At 45.7% G+C, this 21560-nt stretch overlaps 1 protein-coding gene across 1 annotated transcript; it reads right to left on the reverse strand.

Moving 5' to 3' along the window:
- Positions 1–2632: 2632 nt before the first annotated feature.
- pinx1 (PIN2 (TERF1) interacting telomerase inhibitor 1) lies at positions 2633–21075 on the reverse strand. The gene is made up of 7 exons (XM_076044731.1): positions 20989–21075; positions 20432–20541; positions 20244–20336; positions 19955–20039; positions 19522–19611; positions 14076–14158; positions 2633–4184 (listed from the first exon to the last, which is right to left on the reverse strand). Exons 1-7 carry the CDS (start codon positions 21005–21007, stop codon positions 3468–3470), a joined length of 1197 nt encoding a protein of 398 aa, XP_075900846.1. The 5' UTR covers positions 21008–21075; the 3' UTR covers positions 2633–3467.
- Positions 21076–21560: the final 485 nt, after the last annotated feature.

Genomic DNA, 21560 nt, shown 5'->3' on the forward strand with positions numbered 1-21560 from the left:
GGAGGAAAGAGAGAGAGAGGGAGGGAGAGAGAGAGAGAGAGAGAGAGAGAGAGAGGATGGGGAGGAACATTTCAACACTACCAACTACTTAAAATCGGCCACACACACACACAACACAACACAACACAACAAACAGTTTCCACTCCGCAGATAACGTCACGGGTTCAGACAGTTCACGGGTGCAGCCAGTGCCCCCCCCCGTTAGAATCTACAAGAAAAGAGTGGAAAAAATGAATTGAATCTAATTTCACTCTAAAGGCCAGTGTGATTTGGCAACAGCAAGCACATGCCTTCCTTTATTATTATTTATTCTCCCCATTCCAGTTAAGTTTTGCTCCCTCGAACTGATCCAACCTGTTCTTCGTAACACACTGAGGTGTTTTCGCAACCAGTACTTCCTGCACGCGTGGGCGTCATGGCACCGTCCTGGCGAGCCCATCAAACCCGTTGGCTGCTCCACTGATGTCGTTTCTCGAGAAAGTGAAGAGAAGTTGCACCCATTGCTAAATGGAGGAAGAGCATCTTTCTGTGTGTGTGTGTGTGTGTGTGTGTGTGTGTGTGTGTGTGTGTGTGTGTGTGTCTGTCTGTCAGTGGCAAATGTGGGAGCAGATCAATTTTTAGAAGCTCTGATCACATCTTGCGGTGAGATAAAACCAGGACACACATACACACACACACACAAACACGCGCGCGCACACACACACACACACACACAGCAAACAAGTCAGCTCCCCTCCTGAGGCCAGAAGGCCGACCCATATCAAACCCTGGAGTTCCTGTTGACAGGATACTCTTGGACTGAGGCCACAGGGTAGGCCCAACACACACACACACACACACACACACACACACACACACACACACACACACACACACACACACACACACACACACACACAGCAAGCCTGTATATGGCCTCTGAGTGCGTCATATTTCCAAAAAGAATGAACCTGACAACAAACCGTACTTGAAATTTGACCTCAAATCTGCATTATTTTCCCCGAGACGGATCTAACCTTTTCTGCTCTTTAGTGGATTTCAATCGCTTGACCCCCTTCGGCCTCTCTGGCTCTCCTCCACCACCACAGGAACAGGAAACGGCACCTGAAGCCACAGATTGTGCAGGGAGCCCAGAAACGCTGGTCAAACACACACAAAGCTGAAACTCTTGTGCGAAGACGAGTGAAGTGTGCAAGCAGCAGGGGTGGTGTGTGTGTGAGTGTGTGTGTGTGTGTGCACGTACGCCGAGACTGGCAGGCCAGTGATGTGTGGTGACGTGCAGTTTGGCGTCATGTGGAGCGAGAGGAGTGAAAGTGAGAGTCGCAGGGGTGTCTGGGATGACTAATAGCTGGTGGAGGCTCCCTGTGTTGTGTTGTGTTGTGTTGTGTTGTGTTGTGGGCGGTGGGAGCCGTGTTGGCCGGCTGTCGTTCACCCTCTCACACCGAGAGCCGCGCAGCATCTGGAGATGCGACGGAGAAATGCAAGCGGGCGGCTTCATATTAAAATGTTTTTGTTCCGTTCTGTTTTTTCTTGCAAACTCGAGCATTTCTTTGGATTTGTTCGCTGAAAAACACTCGCAAACAAAAGAAAGCATCAGCAACAAAAGTGTTGTGTTGCTGCTGAATAGTTGCCGGTAAACGACCCCGGTGAGACACTGTCGTTGCAAAAAAAAAAAAAGGGGGGGGGGGGGTCAGTGATGTGCAGCTGTTGTAAAATCTTCTTGTGAATTTGCGCAGACTTGTGCGCACAATCTACGCTGATGATCCTCTGAAGTTCTGAAATGAATGACTCTCCTCGAAATGACTCTCACACAGGATGTAGGAAAGAAGAAAGAAGAAGAAGAAGAAGCTCTGCTTGGGCCCTTTAAATAAAATTAAGTCAAAAACCTGAGATGTGTAGGTCCAGTCATTTTTAATCTGTGTAGCCGTGCCATAATAAAGGCTTTTTAATTTTCTATATACCACAGAGCTGCCTTGGATTTTTCAGTTCCTCATTCTGCACTTGACTCGTACACTCCCCATTTTTGTGCATGGACTTCACTGAATCCGTCAGCTGACTATCGTACAGGTTTCAATTAAAGGTCCAGTGTGTAAAATCTGACTTGATTTATGATTTTTGTATCAATACAAACAGAATATACTGCCCATTAATATATTAATAAAAGTGTATACTTGGAGTACAATAGAAGTAATTTGAGTTTCCTACCCTTAGAACGGTTTTCACATATATCAGACTATACACAGAGCAATCAGGGTCTTTGCTGCCATCTCGCCCTGGTATTTCAGACACTGCCCTAAATATGAAACTCGCTGTCAGACAGGCTTCCTTAAAATATTTTACACACTGCACCTTCAAGTGTTAACCTGACCTGCGGAGAGGTCTTATTTGTATTTGTCATAACTTTGTGAAGGGAATTCTTAAATCCGGACGTCTCCGCTGGCCTCCTTCTTCCCGCCTTGACTCACCTGGGACGGAACAAGATGAGCTGGTTAGCGGCTCCACCAACCTGCTAATCGTGTCCGGGCACGACAAAAAACAATTTCTCACCTGTCATATGATCGCCGAGGTTAATTTGGCGGCCGACACTGTACCATTGCGAACTGATATGGAGGAGGAAACAAACAAAGCAACCGATTATGACGACTTCTGATTTATTTGGAAAGTGATTTCATGAAGTTACAGCGATCGCATATTGTGCAATTCACTTTCAAAGAAACATTTATAATTTCTCTTACATGGTTCCAAGTAATTCAGATGGGGCACCTAATTATTAGCCAGTGTGTTGTGTTTTGTTTGAATAAACTGACATAAACTGTCTAATTCAATAAGAAAATCTGAAGCTTATGGACATTTAAAAAAAGCCCAGTATGTGTGTGTGTAAAAAAAAAAAAAAAAAAGAAGAAGAAGAAATAATGATAATGCACAAAATGAGGAAAGGTTATAACATTTTGTCTTAAACCATTAAATACATTTCCCAAAATTTATGGTGCATCAATTCATATCATCTTAATGGAAAAGACGGGAAACACATGAACGGCTGCAACCTCATATTTAAAACTGTTTTTTAAAAAACATGAAGAGATTCCATCCATTAAATGTGAGCACAGCTGATAAATGTATTCAGAGGTATCTGCAAGTGTAACTTGTGTGTGTGCGTTAATGGACCAACACTGGCTGACGAGCCTGGGAGAGAGCCTTTGGTGCCCTTTGTGACATCACAAAGGGCTGATGTCTTCAAGTGTTTCCTCGAAACGGCTGTGGAGCAAGTCAACGGTCGGTGAGCCGCTGGTTTCCGACGAGTTCGCCGACACCCACAGCGTGCGACCTTTGACGCTGAGGCACTTCAACCCTCACAAGAAGGTAATTAGGTCGTGTGAGTCCAAGATATTTAATGACACGTTTCCTCCTGGAAGGTTCAGCATGAGGAACTCGTCCCGCAGGAGCAGCAAACACCAAGTCAAGTCAAACTACTGCTGTTTCCTTTTCTTGGCCTTTTTTGATTTCTTCTCGCTCGTCTCCTCTTTGACTTGTTCCATCACCTCTTCCGCCTCCTCTCCATCCTCCTCCTCCTGCTGCTGCTGCTGCTGCTTTTTCTTCTTCTTCTTCTTCTTCTTCTCCACAACCTCAGCAGTTTGGTCCTCTGCTGCTGCTGTTGTGTGTCCGTTCAGCAGCTCTTCCTCCCGATCCTCTTTTCGTTGCTTCTTCTTCTTCTGTTTCTTGGATGGAGGCAGCTCCTCGCAGTTTTGCTCCCCACCAGAGGCGGCGCCACAGTCCTCGATCGCCGCGCCTTCGTTTTCAACCATTTTCCTCTTTTTCTTCTTTTTCCCAGCATGCTCCTGCTGTTCGAGCTCATCCTCCTCTTGACTGATGGGGGCGCTACAGTTCTCAGCTTCTTCCAGCTTTTCCGCAGCCCTTTTGCTCTTTTTCTTCTTCTTCTTCTCCTTCTTGGGCTTCTCTGAGTCCTCGCCGCCGCTGCTGACGGGACTTGGTTCCTCACTGGGTTCTGCGGCGAGGTCCATCTCCTCCGTCTCCGCTGCTGGGGCTTCGCTCTGGGCCTGTCCATGACCCCTCTTCAGCTGAGCCATGCGCTGTGCAAAGTACTCCTGCATGCTGAGGGTGCTCGTCACCGTCTTGGTCTCCCCAATTGTCTCGTCCTGATCACCAGAATCGCTGGTGTTGCTCACCTAAACAAAGATAACCAAAAATAAGGAGACAGATTTAGGATTAATTGCAGGATTTGGAGGATCAGCACCAGAAATAGGCGGCCGAACAATAGTAGACGGCGACGCTGGAGCGATCGTCAATCATCGCCGGGCAGATTTTGGTGAGTGAGAAGAGGCCGTAAAGGGATGTTGGAGTAACAATAGGTGTTAAAGGATCATCTTAAAAATACACATGCGAGATTTGTCATCTTTTAAACAACACCGGGGATAATATAGAGCTAAACGTCCCTGTGCAATCAGCGCCTCGCTGCCATTTGCATTTAACAATCGCAACAGCCGCTCAATGACGACCGCCTGATGCAGTGAAAGTGAAATTTGATTTACTCAAGAGAAAATCCGTCAGTTGACACGCGCGTTAAGAGTGGATGTTGACTTAAAAATGTCATAGGTACTTGTCTATGTTATGTGCCAATCATTTTTCGATTAGATTCAAACGTCACATTACGATGGCTAAAACTTTTTGCCAGGCGATATCAGAATCAGATTGTCTTTGTTGTTGTACAAAGCACAACAAATTTAAAAGTGTGATCCTTCTGTGTCATTTGTTCGTCGTTAAAAAACATTCAAGAACAAACTAAACCAAAAAAATACATAGAATATATAAAAGCTCATATAAGATCATATTTATCAGAAGACTATGAATCATGGGAAATGTGAGGACCGACAGACAGACAGACAGACAGACAGACAGACAGACAGACAGACCGACACGCCTACTCTGGGGTTGCGTTATCAAACGGGGCCAAACTTCACAGCAGCGCCGTGAGGAAAAAAGAAAAATAAATCCACATTTTACAGCATGAACAATTTGTCGCCTCGACCCCCACGACCCATTTGTCTTCATTTTCCTAATGGGCTACTCAATGCATAATGATTCGTCCGGAAGAATACGGCGGCTCCTCCTGAGAATCGCGCTAAACAATGCCGCCGCGCTGCCTATTACCTCAGAGATGGACGGCATTTTTCAAAACAGAACAGATTTAACGATGAATTTTTTTTTTTTGCGCCAAGTCACCTTGTCTGGCCTTTAGACGAAACACGTCTGGAGTCGTTACCGGGTGAAACAGAGGAACTATCTGACTTGGCAGTGAAATAGAAGTGCGAGCAGGAGTTCTGGGATGTGAATAGAAACAGAAAGACTGACATTTCTGAACAAATTTCTCTTGAGGATTAAAAACACAGAATTTGTAGACTAAATATTGTTTCTTTTAAATGAGTCACAAGGGACTTTTGGGAAAACTGCAGGTCGTAACTCAAAAAATAAAAACAGCAGCACTCCAAAGTCAATATGCTGCATATCTATACTGTATGACTATTGTTTAAAAGCAAATATATTGATAAGGGTCACAGCAAAATGAGGCCAATCCTCTTTCCTGGTCCGTCCAGGTGGGACGTGAAGATGGTGTGGTTAGCAGCCGTTGGTGCTCAACGAAGAGCCGGGCCGAGGTCAACCAGGCTGGGACGTCTTCGGCCACCTCAGACCTCAAACAACTTCTAACAAGGGGGAGTGGGACCACTTCTGGAGAGGTGCCATTAAATAAAACTTAGCAACTTCCGAGAGAAAATCCATACTCCTCCCGTTAGCCGCACAATGGCGCAGCGCTCTCTGCTTGGGATGGAGGGAGGGAGGTAGGGAGGGAGGACACGGGGCTTAGAGCTGACAGCACCCAATAACATGGAACTGGGATTTGGGACGAATGGCTGGGAGCCACTTTAGAAGTGTCTGTGAAATTACTCTCAAGAGAGAGCGAAGGTGGGGGAGGAAGAGGAGGCGAGTGGCCGAGAAAGAAACATCTCCATCACGCAGGGAGGAAGCGGACGTGGCTCGTCCTCGCCGCTGCCTCGGGAACTCTGCGACGGCCTGAGCCGACACGGGGCAAAGTGCTGCGTCGGACACACACACACACACTCACACACACTGGGGGAGGTGTTGATATAAGCCTGTTCATCCAGTCAGCACTACCAGGAGCCCAGGAGATTTTTTTGTTGGAGGCAACGTGTTACCAAGACGCACACGTCAACACCAACGTTTGAAGTCTGCTCTCGCACAGTCCCGGGGTTTACCGCCTTCTCTATTTTTAACGACAAGCAGGAAATGAACTCCGCAGCTAAAAAAAAAAAAAAAATCAAAAAAAAATCAAAAAAAAAAAATCACAGATTGTGAGCAAAATTTCTGTTGCCGACCTGATCGTCATGAAATCAACACCACAAACCACAACCTTGCGAGTATTTTCTTTTTTTTGGGAACTTTGGAATTGGTTTAAAATGATTGACCTTCTGACTCTGTTCTTGATATGTGAAAATTTAGGGAAATGATTGACTTTTTTTTTACAGAAAAAGCGGGGGAAAAAAGTGAAATGACACTACGCTCTCATGAGGTGGGTTTTCAGACGTATCGATGTAGAGGCATATCGCAAAAGTGTCGTGGAAACACGTCAGCAGACGTGATGTACGGGGTCACGTGACCAGTTTCCTTCACGTGAAAATGGCACGTTACGTTTGGACGGAGGAGGAGAAGGAATATTTTTTTTTACAAGTAATCAAAGGGAAAAATACAACAAGCATTCTTGACAGCAAACAAACGTGAACATACAAAAGCAAACGTAATTCTTGCAGGACGGGATTTGACGCCTGCAAATCGCAGTTGAACTTTGTCGAAATTTTAGAAATATTGCTTTTATGTTGCGACTTTTGGTTGTGACCTTTTATATTTTCGGGGAATAAAAAAATGTAAATAGTTGCACAAGCTGGAACAGATTAATTAATGAAAGCAAAAAAACAGAGTCTCAGGCTACAGCTGAATGTGGCTGAGTGAGGAGTGGAGGGCTGAAGAACACACCTACACACAGCCGTGTCTCGTCCTCCCCCCTCCTCCTCCTTCTCCTCCACCTCCACCTCCTCCACCACCGCCTCCTCCTCCTTCAGGTCCCAGAACCCCAGGAAAAGGATGCGCTCAGTGCACTGTGTGCAGCGGCGAGATAAGGCTCCTTCGGCGGAGGAGCGGCCTGGCTGGCTATCGGGGCCCTTCCTGCTCCGCTCGCTCCCCTGGCGGGAGCTCGGGGCTGGGCAGGGAACATAGGGAGGGCCTACAGTGGGGTCCCGGTGAAAAGAAGAGGGTGGGAAGACATTCAACAGGCCACCTCCTTTAAGACACTCCAGTTCCATCTCTCCGCGGCTAATGTAGCCGACGTGCGGCAGCCAACGGCAGGACAGGTGCCAAGGTTGCAGAGGCGCCGAGGCCAACGCATTTAAGAAGGGAGTCGGTCCGGCCAAGAGAACGCTGTGTGTATGTGTGTGCGTGTGGGGGGGAGGTTTTTCTGCCCTGCTCACTGAGTTGAGCAAAGAAACTTATTTAGTTAACCTTTTTCAGCAAACTCACAGTGGATTAGGAGCAGGAAAAAAGGGAACAAAACCAACAGCAAAACCTTCAAGATCTTAGAAACCTAACTCCGAAAAATATCAATTAGATTATTTGTTAAACCTTAATTTACAAAAAGGTGGAAAAAAGCCTGACTTATTCAGGTTTAGAGAGAATAAAAACAGTGTTTATTACATATGATGAGTCTGAAACAAATTAGCTGAACGCTTGTTCAAGAATTTAAGAATGAGATGCTCAAAAACTGACACGAGGTCGCACCTCAGCAGTCGGCTGTTTGAGACGTGCGAGTCACTGTTGGCTCAGGTGTTAATGAGGATTTGACAATACTGCAGTCGACCATTTATTTTCCTTAAAAAAAAGAAAGAAAAAAAAAGCGCCCGTTTGCATTGCTGTGGTCCTTTTCCAATAATTTCCCACCGATATTGGTTGCTTGCGTAATTGCTCGAGTATGCCCTCATTGTCCTGCCACAATAATAAATTTGGCGATACTCGAGGTCTATGGATCAGGCCCTGATTAGCCGGCCGTCCCTCCCTGATGAGCGCTAAAGTCCAGCGGCCCATCCTTCATGAGCCTGATGTGGGTGGACACAAAAACCAGGTTGATTCCCTGGTAACTAAGCAGGAAAAAAAAAAAAAAGAATAAAAAAATCCTCGTCGACCATCAATAATTTATGCCACTTCTCAAGAGGGGCTTTTTCTCGGTCCTTTGCAGACTTTATATTTAAATGATGCTAAACGAATGACAGAGTACGATGATGTGCCACGTGAAACCTTTAACACCACCCGAGAGACGCATTTGCTGTAAAAAATATTGAAGACCAAATTGAATGAAAGGCAAGGTCGCTGAAAAAAATCTGCTTCGCTTACGCTGTGGAGTGTTTTATCACAAGCGACAAATGAAGACAGCATTATGCATGCAGCGTGGCCGCCCTGCGCTTTGTTTACCGCCGCACTAACACTGTGGGTTCCCACTCTGGATTACAGGAGTACCTCCCACCCCCACAGGGGGGAGACACGGTAATTATTTTCCCTCCAGCTGTGATTTATTAGATTAAGGAGTGAGTGATTAAACGGTTAAAAAGTCGAGGGAAGGCTGCGAGTCTTTAGCTGGTTAGCTCCGCTGGGCGCTAATTACCGCGGCCTTGCCTCAGGTTTCGGGCCGTAACCAAGAGACGGCTGCTTTTCTTTTCGACACTAATCCCAAAACATCAGCGGGTTGGCATGGCCAGGCGGGGGCAGGGAGGAAGCAGGGCGGTGAAGGAGTTTCTTTTTTTATTCTACGGGAGCGGGAGAAACCGCGGTAAAATGAGAAGCACCTGTCAACAGACGCACTGCGAGACAGAAAGAGAGAGAGCGAAAGAGAGAGAGAGGGCGAAAGAGAGAGAGAGGGCGAGAGAGAGAGAGAGAGAGAGTAGCTGCGTTTCCATTACGCCTGGAATTGCGCAAAACCAAAATATCCCAATAAAAAAAACGAAACTTCGAAAAACCTCTCAAATATCGATAAAAGGTTTTGACGCTCTCATTAGGTGGTTGATATAGAGGTATATTGCAAAAGCATAATAAAAACTTTTTTTTTTCGTATTTACACGTCACCGGACGTGACGTACGGGATCGGCCTGGACCCAGCCGCACTGCAGAAATTCTCTTTTACACTGCTGGATGACCACTGAAGCAGCTTTGTGGCCAAAATTATATGTATAAGCATAAAAAGGTGTAAGTACAAATTCTACAAAAATTATTTAAATTGGCTTTATGGCATGGATGGTAGTTCAAAAATAAAACTTTTTCACCAAAAGGCGAAACAAAAATACACACAAATACTTGCTGAAGGCCTCTAACTGTAGTTATGTGGACATTTGGAGAAGGAGTCGCTTTCAATAAAATGTAAAATTTTACGCAGCACCACAGCCTTCCGACGGCTGCTTTCAGGCCTTCAACCTCGACCACGCCGGTCACATGTTCTTTTTTTCGACAACGGGGGCATTAGGGGAGCCTCCCCCTCCCCCGCCCCCGTCCCCCACCGCCCCCTCCCTGACGTGTGATCCTTCATGTGGACCACGCGTGGGCAGGGAAACACCCGCAACAGGTGCCACCCGATGAGGTTTGATCCTGGGCTCTTTGTGCCGAAGCCAGAGTGGGAGTGGGAAAGGCCGCGGGGGTCGCGCTGACCTGGGAGCGCGGCGCGCCATGCCGAGTGCCTGACTGGAGGCTTCCGACGTCAAAACAAACCTCTCGGACCGAAATTATGCCACAACATTCTTCTTTGCTGGCATTTTAAGGAGTTGCAGATTTAATGAACGAGTCCATATTCCGAGAACCGCAGCGTTTTTTAAGGGTGACATCGTGTCTCACGGAGGAGAAGGGAAATATTAATCATTCCACATCTGACTTCCTCCACTTCTTACTCGGAGAGGGTCAGAAAATTAATTTTCTTACTCCAGTGAGATAAAGCAAATTCATAAAATTATTAGTTAGGCATTAAATCAAACACAGCGTGTATTTTGTATTTATTATAATCACAGCAAATGAAAAAGTATATTTTTCCTGACTAGAAAAACTACATACGAATAAATAAATAAATACACCAGTATGTAAATGACACCTATTTTATTAATTTTACAATTCAGTTACTGCATGCTACGTATAAAATGTGCGCGTAAAACACAACAATTTCTCCTTCCCACCTCTCAACCAGGCAGGCAGCTTTAAAAAATGACTAACTTTTGTTGATGTATGAATCGGCGGGGAGTCTATTTATCAGCGGGCCCGCTGCGGTCGCCCGCCCGGGTCCCTCAAGTCGCGGGGCGCGTCGCTCCCCTTTGACTGATTAATTAGCCAATCAGAGGACATTTTTCACTGGGCGGCAGAATGTTTTATTTCGGCTAATGCCGGGGCTTCCGAGCCGGGGGCTCGCTGGAGCCTCGTCGGCTCTTTCGGCCTGCCCGAGTGGCCGGGCAGAGGGGCAAGGGAGATAAATCAAGCCGGGCCAGCCCCTCCATGTGGCTCCCTAACTAAACCCCCAGAGGAGGGCACGCTAGTGCAGAGCGAGGGGGGAAAGGGAAAGGGGGACGCAGGACGGCCAGGGGCACTGCTCTCCCGCCGATAAGCGAGGGGAGCGCAGGGCTGCCAAAGTGCCTTCATTTAGAAGTGGCCGGGGCCGCTTCTTTTTTTTTCTTTTTTTTTTGATATCTCGGCAGAGGGAGCCTGTCATTTGTCATGCCGTGAGTAATTGTGTTGAGGGGGCACAAAAGGAGGCAAGGAGACGGGGCGGGCGCACAGGCGTGGGAAGGGTGATGGATAACGGGGAGGCCTGCAGATGGACAGGTGCTCCACCACCACTTGATAACCCTCACTGGTCAGGGAGTGTAAATAATGGTGCCGCTCGTACAATTTTCAGGTGTGTGTACGGCGGAGAGAGAGTGTGTGTGTGTGTTTGTGTGAATGAATGGTGGTCGCGTGTTTGTTTTGAAGTAAACAAGGGTAAAAGCCTCAGGCCGAGGCTGGAGGGCGCCGCCTCATGAAGAAAAAAATATTTTACAATTGTAAAAAAAAAAAAAAAAAACATAATGTGGGCCTTGAAAAAAAAAAAACAAACTTCTGCAGTCAATCTTTTATTGTCTAAGGTGTTAATTCCACTGTGATTGTATGAGCTGGAGTCAATAACAAGGAACCTGGTCGTCGTCTTTTAAGAGATTTCAGTTGCTAAAAACGCAAAAACCTCCACCTCGAACAACAAATATTTGAATAGAGTGTAAAATTCTTCTTTTATGTTTCCCAGATTGACAATTAATACTATTGTTATTATTTGTTTTTGGGGCTCATGAGTCATTCATAGTATTTACATATAATATAATATGATATAATATAATATAATATATTATTTTTATAAGAACAATTTAAGACATAAATTAGTCATACAAGCACTCTGCTGCTGTTGTCATCATGTTGTGGACTTTTCGTCATGTTCACTTGTCCCTGTTCACATAAACAAGACACACGTGGGGGGGTGAAGGGTGGGTGTGGGGGGGGGGGGGTGAATGTGTGTGAGCGCCTGTCTGGGTTTTCGGAGGAGTGTTGCGAGCAGCGATAAGAGGCCAACAGGAAGCACATCACGGCGGGAGGAAGGAAAACCCCAGCAGTGGGTGGAGGTGGAGGTGGGGGTGGGGGGCAGGGGGGTGTAGTGGATGAAATACTGGGACACTCACGAGGGGGGGGAGAGGGACGCTTTTAGAGGAGCCCCTCCACATTCCAGCGGCTCCCACGGCCCTCTACCCCGTCGGCCGGCGTGCAGATGCGTGATAACCTGACGGACGGCTGGACGCAGAAACCTCTGGACGGCGACGTTGCGTTTACATTAACCGTGTGCGTTTAAAAAAAAAAAAAAAAAAAAAAGCAACTGTTCAGCGTCGCTGAGATTACGGCGAGCAGCGTTTTCTTCTCGGCGAGCGAGGATGGGGTTGTCGCCGAGGGGTCAGCGGCAGTGTCGCAACGACTCGCAGGAGATTCTGCACAATGCCTCCAATCTGATTGGTCCATTACCCCCTTCCCTCCCAGTCACCTCAGATGTTGCCTGGCTTTAACGCCGGCCCTCGTGGGAGGCCATTGTAATCGCATTCGAGCGCTTTCAATGGCGCTCGATGGCGTCCCTTTCCTGGCTGAAAAATAACAAGCCATAACCAAACGATTAGGGAAGAAAATGATGGTGTGTATTTCTTGCATTTCCAATGTTAATCAGCTGGGGCGGGCGGAGGGGGGGGGGGCGCTGTGGGCCATTGTCACGTTATGGCTCAGCAGCACCTGCAGGGGAATAGAGAGGGGCTTCGTTCCCTACCGCCCTCGTGCAATTTATGGATTTCAAGATGCCAATTTCTTCAAGCTCGAGATAAACGGAGGCAGCCGGCGAGAGACTGTTTTTTTTTTATTTTTACACTGTTTTGCGACATTTGTTATTGTCATTCTGTGGATACATGAGGTCAGCACAACTCAGGAGACAGAAACATCAGTTTATTCCGGAAGTTCTGTTTTTGCTTTGCTCCTTTTGCAATTGGAAACAGCACTTTTTTGTCTTTTGAAAATCTAAACTAATGCTTCATTTAAAATCTGCACATTTTTTTTCCCCCTCTGAACACAAACGAGAAGAAACGGAGGAAGACAGATTACGCTAATGAGTCGGGATTCGTTTGTGCTGAATCGTTTCTTTGAGGCCTAAGACGCTGCAGGTGATTCTGGATTTAAACGGACCAGAGTGCAGCGCTGCCCAAACAGCAAAGTGACATCTGAGGCGTCCAAAACAAACTCTGGCCGAGAGCGAAAAGAGAACTTCTCTTTTTTTTTTTTTTTTTTTTTTTCGCCAGCGTTGCCATTTCAGATTTTTGCTCACCTCTCACAAATTTTGACTCGCTCCCATAATCATGGCCGCTGGCACCTTTAACTACCCGATGTTCGGCCCTTCCAGACACAAGTACAGAGTCGAGTTCCAAAGAGACGAGCAGTGGTGGTGGTGGTGGTGGTGGTGGTGGTGGGGAGGGGCGGGGGGGGGTACAAATCCTTTAACTGGATTTAGGTGCTCTCGCAGCCATCACTGGCCTGCTGGCGGTGTTAAGGCGGCCGGCGCAGTGTGACAGGGCTAATCTAGGGCCACGGGCTGCTAAGGAGCTGGAATCCGCGGGATCACATGATACAGCAGTCGCTGATGAGGCAACAGCACCAGCGGTCAACTTTAATTAACGAGACAGAGGCAGAGCCGCTCAAGCCACCTTGGCCAGAGGCAAGTCGCTCGCTGCCTCCCCCCAGCGCACGCTCTGCTCCGGCGGGAACGGCCCGAGTGACGGCGCTGGGTGCACATCCAGCCGGATGGCTTCTCCGTTTGTTAGTTCAGTTTGTTTTTTTTTCCCAAGAAAGGGGAACATTTAATTTATTTTTTTTTTAAAACTCCTTTTAATAAAGACAGCAACCCTGCTGTCAGCGGGCAAAAAATATTTTTAAAGAAGGTCAGGGGTCACCAGGCTTTTTGAACCTGAGAGCTACTTCATGGTAACTGAGTCATATGAAGAGCAACCAGTTTGTTACATTCTCAGTTAACATTTAGATATATATTACAAGGAATTTTAGATCACCGAGTTGATTTTACATTCAACGAGTTGTGCTATTTTTAGAACAGCACTGCAGGCTACTCATGTGGTCCTTGGGGTGCTAACACTGTGCCTAATGCATTCAGGCACCGTGTTAGTGACCCCTGCTTTAGGGTAATCTCAGTCATAAGTACAGGAAAAAAGTGAAAACAAGTGGAAAAGATAAAAATAAGGACTGAAAGCGTAACATTTCTGATTTGTGCTGTTTGACTTTGAAATAAATGTTGAGCATAAATGAATATTAGTCCATTATGAAACAAATCCAATTAACTGCATTAAAAGTGAAGATATTCAGTGTAATGTGACCCCACTCAGGTCCCTGAACACAACGTTCCTGCTCACCTGCTCTTTGGCTTTGGTGGGTTTCGCTCTTTTGCCAAAGATGCAGTTGAGGTCTGTTTCAGTGCGGGAGGACAGGTCCTTTCCTGGATGGGGGGAAGAGAAGAAAAAAAAAGAAGAAAATGAAGATCTCATCATTTCACAGTTGCTCCTTTCCTGCGCAGGAAAATACAGCTCTGTTCAGGGTGTGACTTTAAGCTTCACTGTATCACATTTTCCAGCATCTAACGATGTCACCGAAGACACTGATACCGGGTTTAGTGGCAACCTGCCTCCGGCCAGGTGGCCTTTGGCCCTGCGAGACCACTTCACAGCCACTTTCCTTCCGAGTGTCTCAACACGACTCAACTTCCCCGCAAAAGAGATCCAGCTTTCACATACGAGGCTGGAGTGTTGTAGTACTGGAGACTGGTCTTGGTCTCCAGACCACTTTTAAGGGTCTTGGTCTTGAACTCTCGGCCTCACACTGGGCGGACTTGGGATTCCAGTCAACACTCAGCCAACACTGTCATGACACGATAATAACGGAAAACAATCCAGCTGCTGCTGTTTTACGCTCTGTTTGTGACACCCTGTCCCTTTCTTCCTAGTTAATTTATTTTTGAATTTTATAAAGCAAAGTTGTTGTTTTTTTTTTTGGAAATGCTTCAAAATAGTTGGGAAAGCAGAAAAATGTAAAATAAAAAGAGATGTTCGATTTAAAAGCAAACTTGAATTTAAAAAAGATACTGGTAACTTTTTCTATTTTGTTGTTATTTTTCTTTGATATATAAAGTCTTGGTCTTGTCTTTGAACCCCAAATGTCTTGGTCTGGTCTCGGTCTGGATACTCTCTAGTCTTGATCATGTACAGGATCCGGCGGACGACACAAGCCCTCGTCTAAATCACAAAGCAACAATCACCAAGTACTAACTTTAAGTCCGGTTGGTTTTAAATAGTTTTGCTTTCCTCAGACCAGAAGAGGAGCTTATAGCGCTGTGGATCATAGTGTTACACAGCCAGCGCCGCACACAGCTCTGGGCTGCTTAGGGCAAGGAGACGCGAGTCGTGATGGGGAGCCTGAACAGCAAGAAAAAAAAAAGAAAAAAAAAACCCACACACAACAACCCAAAAACCAAAGAAACACACGTTGAAACCGCAGCGTGTTCCAGCGGCCCGTGCAGCCTGCGGTGACGGAGGTCGGGAGGCAGAAGACGACGCGCTGACGGACGGAGCAGCGAGGAGGAAGAGACGGAGTGACCATGAAAGGAGGCCAGACAAGAGTTAATCTGGGCAGTTGGCAGCGGCGCTGCCACTGGCAGCGGCTTAGTGACTTTCTGCAAGACTGGTGAGCGGAATAAGCTGGCTCCCCGTGTCCTGCGCTGCCGCATCCGGCTTTGGCCGCCTGTCCGCACTTGCGACGGTGGCGCGTCGCAAGAACGCTAACTGAAATAAATCTCGGATAATGATGTTTTAAACTGATGAAGTCCACTTTGAACTCGGGTGCCTCTTGTTCTAACGCGTGCGGACGGGCGAACGCTTAAAAATGGTTGAAATGAAAAAAAGAAGTGGAAAAAGACAAAACAAAATGAATGAAAATGCTGCTGCAGGAAACGACTGAAGCCGCTTCCACTTAGTCCTGCAATCTGCAAAATTCCCTTCACCCATGTTGAGGAAAATCTATTCATCCAGAGCTCTCTTGACCTGCCATTTTTCATAAAAGTGCTTCCAAGCATCTAGCAGGAAGCCACCAGCGAGTCTTCCTGCAGAAGGCTTCAAACAGCCGACAGCTCTCCTGAAGTCAAAGATTTGTAAGAAAAAAAAAAGAAGGATATGACACCATGAACGCAAGCGAGTCACGGCTGTGATTGTTGCTGCTAAAACCTGCTTTGTGGGTAAAAAGGTACAAGGTGTCCCCTACAGAGTGGAGGGAGGAGGGCGGTGGTGTGGCGGCGGCGGCGTGGTTTGCTTCCCGCTTCCAGGGATAAAAAAGCAAAGAAAAATAAACCGCCGGCGAGGTCTGCCACGCCACGCCTCCGGATTCCCCGTTTTCAAGCCGGGCCTCAAAGACTCCTGGAGCACACAGGCGTCTGTCTCGAGCCCAGGCCCTGTTCGTACAGCTGCATCCTCTTCCTTCGGTGGCGCTCTGATAACATTTGGTTATTTATTGCTTTTAAACCTCTATCTCCACTTCAGCCGGGGCTTTGAAAGCCACGGCACATGCAGCAGGTCCTGAAGTTAAAAAACAAAACAAAAACTAAAAGGAGAAAAAGTTTTCAGAAAACTAAAATAAATGTGTGACGGGTGAAGGCGGCAGAGTGTTTGTTGACTTGTGAACCCGGCTTAAGAAAAAATAAGATGGTGTCCAAATTTGACCTTTCGGCTGCGTGGACGAGGAAACGGCTGTCAAAATTCCCAGGCTCCCAGGTGAAAGTGCAAAGAGCAGCGTTGTGATAAAGCCAGAGTTTAGGCCGACCTTTCCCTCAACAACAGTTGAGACGTGGATGAATGCCATTTTCGCAGGACGAGGCGCGGGCACTGCTGGCCCACAGTGGAAAGTATTCAGGGGACACGCCAGCATGCCGGTTTCCAAGGACAACGACCAAACACCGTTTTGCAGCGATAACACCAGCGAGACACACACTGACGAATCGCGGGGGCTCCATTGACAATTGCATACATTGGATGAGTCATTCATTGACCGTAAGGTCCCATGTGAGGTGTGTAAGTTCCCTTTAACAGCAGCGGTGCGTCACTCGAGCCAGGCAGTGAACTCCAAATCCTTTCCGCTGTTGCTCGCTCCACATGTCAGCCTTTTGTGATGTCACAAAGGACATTTATACCTCTTGAGGGGTGACGACAAATAACACTCTCATACAAATCTTAATAAGGCATGGTTTTTGTCTTGTCCAGGAGATGGAGTATTTTTGCAGGACGCTGTTAAAAAAAAAAAAAGAAAAAAAAAAAGTGTTGCATGGGCTGAATATCTTTTTTTTTTTTTTTTTTATTTTTTTTATTTTTAAGTAATTAATGGTTCAAGCCTGCACCTCTAGAGTCTGGAATGCAAAATGAAGAATATATAATGGGAAAAATTTGGGACCCCTATCATCCAGACACACGTAACTGGGAGCAAACAGGAAGTAGCTGTGCTGCACCGAGAGCTGCAGTAATGGACGGGGAACTGTAGTTAAACTGTGCATCAGCCACCCTCGCTGCCGTGACAAGTGATAGATGGAGGCGGCAATTAAAACTGGGTTACCAGGTTTATGCTCGAGGCCCCGTGGACGCAAGCGGCGGAGATTTTTGGTACCTTTCCCTGCAAACAAAGGCCATCAATCCTCAGCGTTGGCAGTGAGCGGGGCTGCCTTAACAGGTTATCAATAAAATTAAAAAAAAAGGAAAAAAAGGAAGGAGAAAGGAGGTAAGGAGAGGGCCTGCAAGTGAGGCAGAGAGAGAGGGAAAGGTTGGGAAGGATGCGACATTCGCAGCCAACCTCCTGCAGACATAATAAAGGCCAATTTACCAACTGATCTTTGAAACTCCCTTAGACATCTGGTTCATACTAAAAAAAAAAAAAGAAGAAGGAAATAATAGCTTTAAATCCCTTGTAATGATTAAAATATATATATAAACTACCAGTCAAAAGTTTGGACACACCTTTTCATGCAATATATATATATTTTTTTTATCTTTAAAACTTTCAATAACTCTTTTATGAAAGGTGGCGATTTTGAAGAATTTAAATATAAAAACGTGTTTGAGTTATTTTACACTTTTATTGTTACCTACATAATTCCATGTGTTCATACATAGTTTTGATGCATATACAGATACATAGATATTCTTCAATCACCTTGGACTTTGCATGTACAGAACTTCAAGTGCAGCGCTGAACTTGTCCAAGCTCGCACATAACGAGCTTAGCGACACTAAAACTATTACCCAGCCTTTACTTGGCAACAGCTACACAGAAAGGGGAGGGAATGGCACCGGGCCGTTCAGTGGAAGCATGCAAGCAGGCGTTGCAGCTTGATTTTTTTTTTAAATGTTTTTCCAGGTAACTGCTCGGTTGCTAACACCATTTCTGGACTCGCCACTCAAGCTTTAGAGCGAGATGTGACAAAGTTCTGCAGGTGTGACACCGCTGTTGTTATTATCAACTCATGCTGGAGGATCAGGATCAACAATTCCAACATCCCTGACACATAAAAAGTTTGGTCTTTTAAAGCTTAGGTACACTGGAAGGTCACCCTCGCCCCACTCCCTTCCCTCCTCCATGCACGTACAGCATAAACTCTCAGGTTTCCAGGCAGAGCAAACCAGCACTGGCAGCTTTCTCGGGTTTCATGGCAACAGTTGCATCGTCTTTGGGAAAGTGAAAAACACCTCAAATTGGTTTTATGTTTCCAACGACTGTTGCATTGCCAGGTGCGTCAAACTGGCTTAAGATTGGATTCCAGTGGCAACATTTTCACCTGAACTGATGCTTTCTGTTGCGTTTCCACAACAAAAGTGTACTCGCCACGTGCAGGGCTTCCAGGTTTTAAAAAAAAAAAAAAAAAAAAAATCACATCTACCGAGTAAAAAGGCTTAGCTAAGAATTAAGAGAGATGTTCGGACAGACGGTGGACTGAGAAAACACCCCTGATGACTGTACTTTGCTACTTAAGGCAGCGTTCGGTGCATCTTATCCTTCAAGCCTTGTTGCAGCACTTGCACAATTAGGAATGACACAGACAGGGTACGGGGGCGGGGGGGTTTGCAGGCCACGTTGTATCTCGCTGGGTCATCTAATGGGTCACACGGCCCTTGGGAGCTGTTGTTTTTTGGGGGCGCAGTAAATGGACATGCCAGATGCCCCAAACAGGAAACAGGAAGTAGCTATTGAATGACGTAAAATGCAAAAAGATCTTCCAGGTGAGGCAAAAGTTGACACATTTTATTTTTCCGTGGAAGCTGCCCTGATGATGAAGTTTCCAACTTTATTTATTTAATCACTGTGCAAAAATGTTCGTGTGGGGATAGCCAGAAAAACAGAAATAATATATTATGACGGTCTGAATCAACTGCTAATAAAGGAGCATGTGGTCATTCATTCTGATCTCCAGCAGTCCTGAACACTAGACTCTCCCCTCCTCGTATTTATCAGTGTACCGGCCTTGACCAGCAAATCTCGACTTCCTGACGTGTAAAGAACTAATAAAAGTAGAGGGAAGAGTTATTAATAACCTCCCCTTGCGCTGACCGGGTCAGCAGACACAGCAATCAGTGTCACAACAGTCCACCACTGTGTGGGGGAAATGGCGTAGCTCGAGATATTTAAGACTACTTCAGGTCTTTTGGCTTCAAAGATTTAAAGGCTGAACAAATGTTGATGAAATGATGAAAACGGTCAGAATCAGAACATAAAATACTGCATGATTAGATTGCTGCTGTGCTCCTTTGAACAGTCAAGAAAAACAAATCTCACCTTTTGTGAATTTCATGTAGTGGACCCTCTTTGATGCCTTCTTGGACTTTTCCTCCAGGCTGAATCCTTTGCTTTCCTCTGACTGAGGTGCTGTTAATAACAAGTTTGATAATGGAAAATTATGAATTACACATGCTTAAGTGAAATTATTAAAAATCAGCCAAACAGCATTGTCTCTGCACTGTCTTGGCCAGAATGGCTTCCTCTAACTGTTGCAGTACAGCACCCTCTACTGTCCAAAAAAAAAAGGAAAAAAAAAAAAAAAAGACAGCGACAGTAAAATACAGTGAAGTTTTTGGTGCAAGCCCACCAAGATACAAAAAAAATATCTATTTAAAGTTTACAAAATATAAATTAGTCAATTTCAAACAAAGCCAAGTGCTTTAAAATCTGTTGCATTTCCCCATAAACACACTAAAATAATGGTACACACCGGTGCTGTTGTTGTTTTGACCGTGCTGGTTATTTAGTTCAGCGAGAAGCTCATTGAAGTCGTCCTGGTGCGAAATCCATTTGTCCTGTGAATACAGCACATCTTGGCAAACCATAACCAAACAGTCGAAATAGTTTAAGCACTGCAAGTAGCACAGTATCAGACAGTAACTTTGTATTTATAGTGAATGATTACATCATCGCAAACCTATACACAATCACTGCATATTGTACATTTCCCCAAAAGTTGCTGTTTCCTTGTGTGAGTCAGTGAGTGAGTGAAGTCTCACCTCATCAGCGGCATTGGCTCCAAGACCATAGCTGTCATTTTTTACTCTGACTTTGATGTGATCAGTGGAGCCTTGTCCACTTCTGCCCAGGCCCTTCAAAGCGGAAGAAAAGCCAGAATATACCATATTTACAACCATGTCATGACGGATCAAACGTGAGACAGTCAGTGGGGAGTCCCAGGACTCACCTCGCCCTTGGACCAGCCCATTCGCTCCAGCATCTTCTGGCCAAACTTGGAGTCATCTTTGCTCCAGGCGCTGTTCCTGGGGTCCACGGACCACTTCTGTTTCCTCCGGGCTGCGTACCAAGCAGAGGCATCATCGTTACATAATGTTAACACAGAACGTAAACTAACACAATGTTAGAGGGAATGGACGCAATATTGTGTAGTTTCTGTGCTGACAGTGTCTTACACGCGTACGTAGACTGAACGCTCGTAACGTTCACTCGGCAGAGAAGGAGGTACGTTAAAATGCCATAAATTCATAGGCCGAAGTAAAGGGAGAATAATAAAAGACACGTGTCAACAGATTTACACGTGTTTGTACGTCGCTTTAAGTAATGCTCATGCTAACGCTAGCAGGCGATTATGTTGGCAATGTTACCAAATAACAGTAATTCTTTCTCAAGTTACAGCAATGAACGTCGATGGTTTAAGTTGACCCTGCAAACAACCACACACGATGTTACACAATAAAGAAATGACACATTTTCATTAAAAGGCTGACAGCAAAGTTCACATACGTTCGGCGAGCATGGACATCCTGGGGTCCTTAGACAGCCTGGCGGAAGTCGACTGGAGTCCTTAGAAAATGCCTGATTTAATATGTGAAAAAATATATATTTTATTTCACACATGTTAATAACAAGTTTGGCGTGTATCTGTGAAAACTAAAATTTGTATTTCGTTTTAATGCTTTAGGGTTCAGTATGTTTCTTAGACTTCGTCCGTGCGATACCCTTTACCCACAGAGGGCGCTACAACCCAAGTATTTAATCTACTGGCGCTACCTGTACTCAACCTAAGTATCGCGTCGCTTATTTGAGATATTATGTGTGATTTTCAAAAGTGATCAAACCAAAATACCTCATCTTAATTAAAAAATATTTCACTATTTTCATCTTTGTTGCTTTTGTCATTCTTGTTTTTACGAACGAAAATTAATTTCTAGCTATCTTGTTTTCAAATTCAGGAAAACAAACCAATCAGAAATGGGTCACAAGCTTGTTTATGACTTTATTATGTCACAGGGGTCTTTCAACAAATACGACAAATTACTGTTTAGGCTGGGAAAAGAATAGCCCTGATAATTCAA

This window comes from Nelusetta ayraudi, unplaced genomic scaffold (genome assembly GCF_046127955.1).
Source record: "Nelusetta ayraudi isolate G7.1 ecotype Tasmania unplaced genomic scaffold, CSIRO-AGI_Nayr_v1 ptg000082l, whole genome shotgun sequence".
Lineage (NCBI taxonomy): Eukaryota > Metazoa > Chordata > Actinopteri > Tetraodontiformes > Monacanthidae > Nelusetta > Nelusetta ayraudi.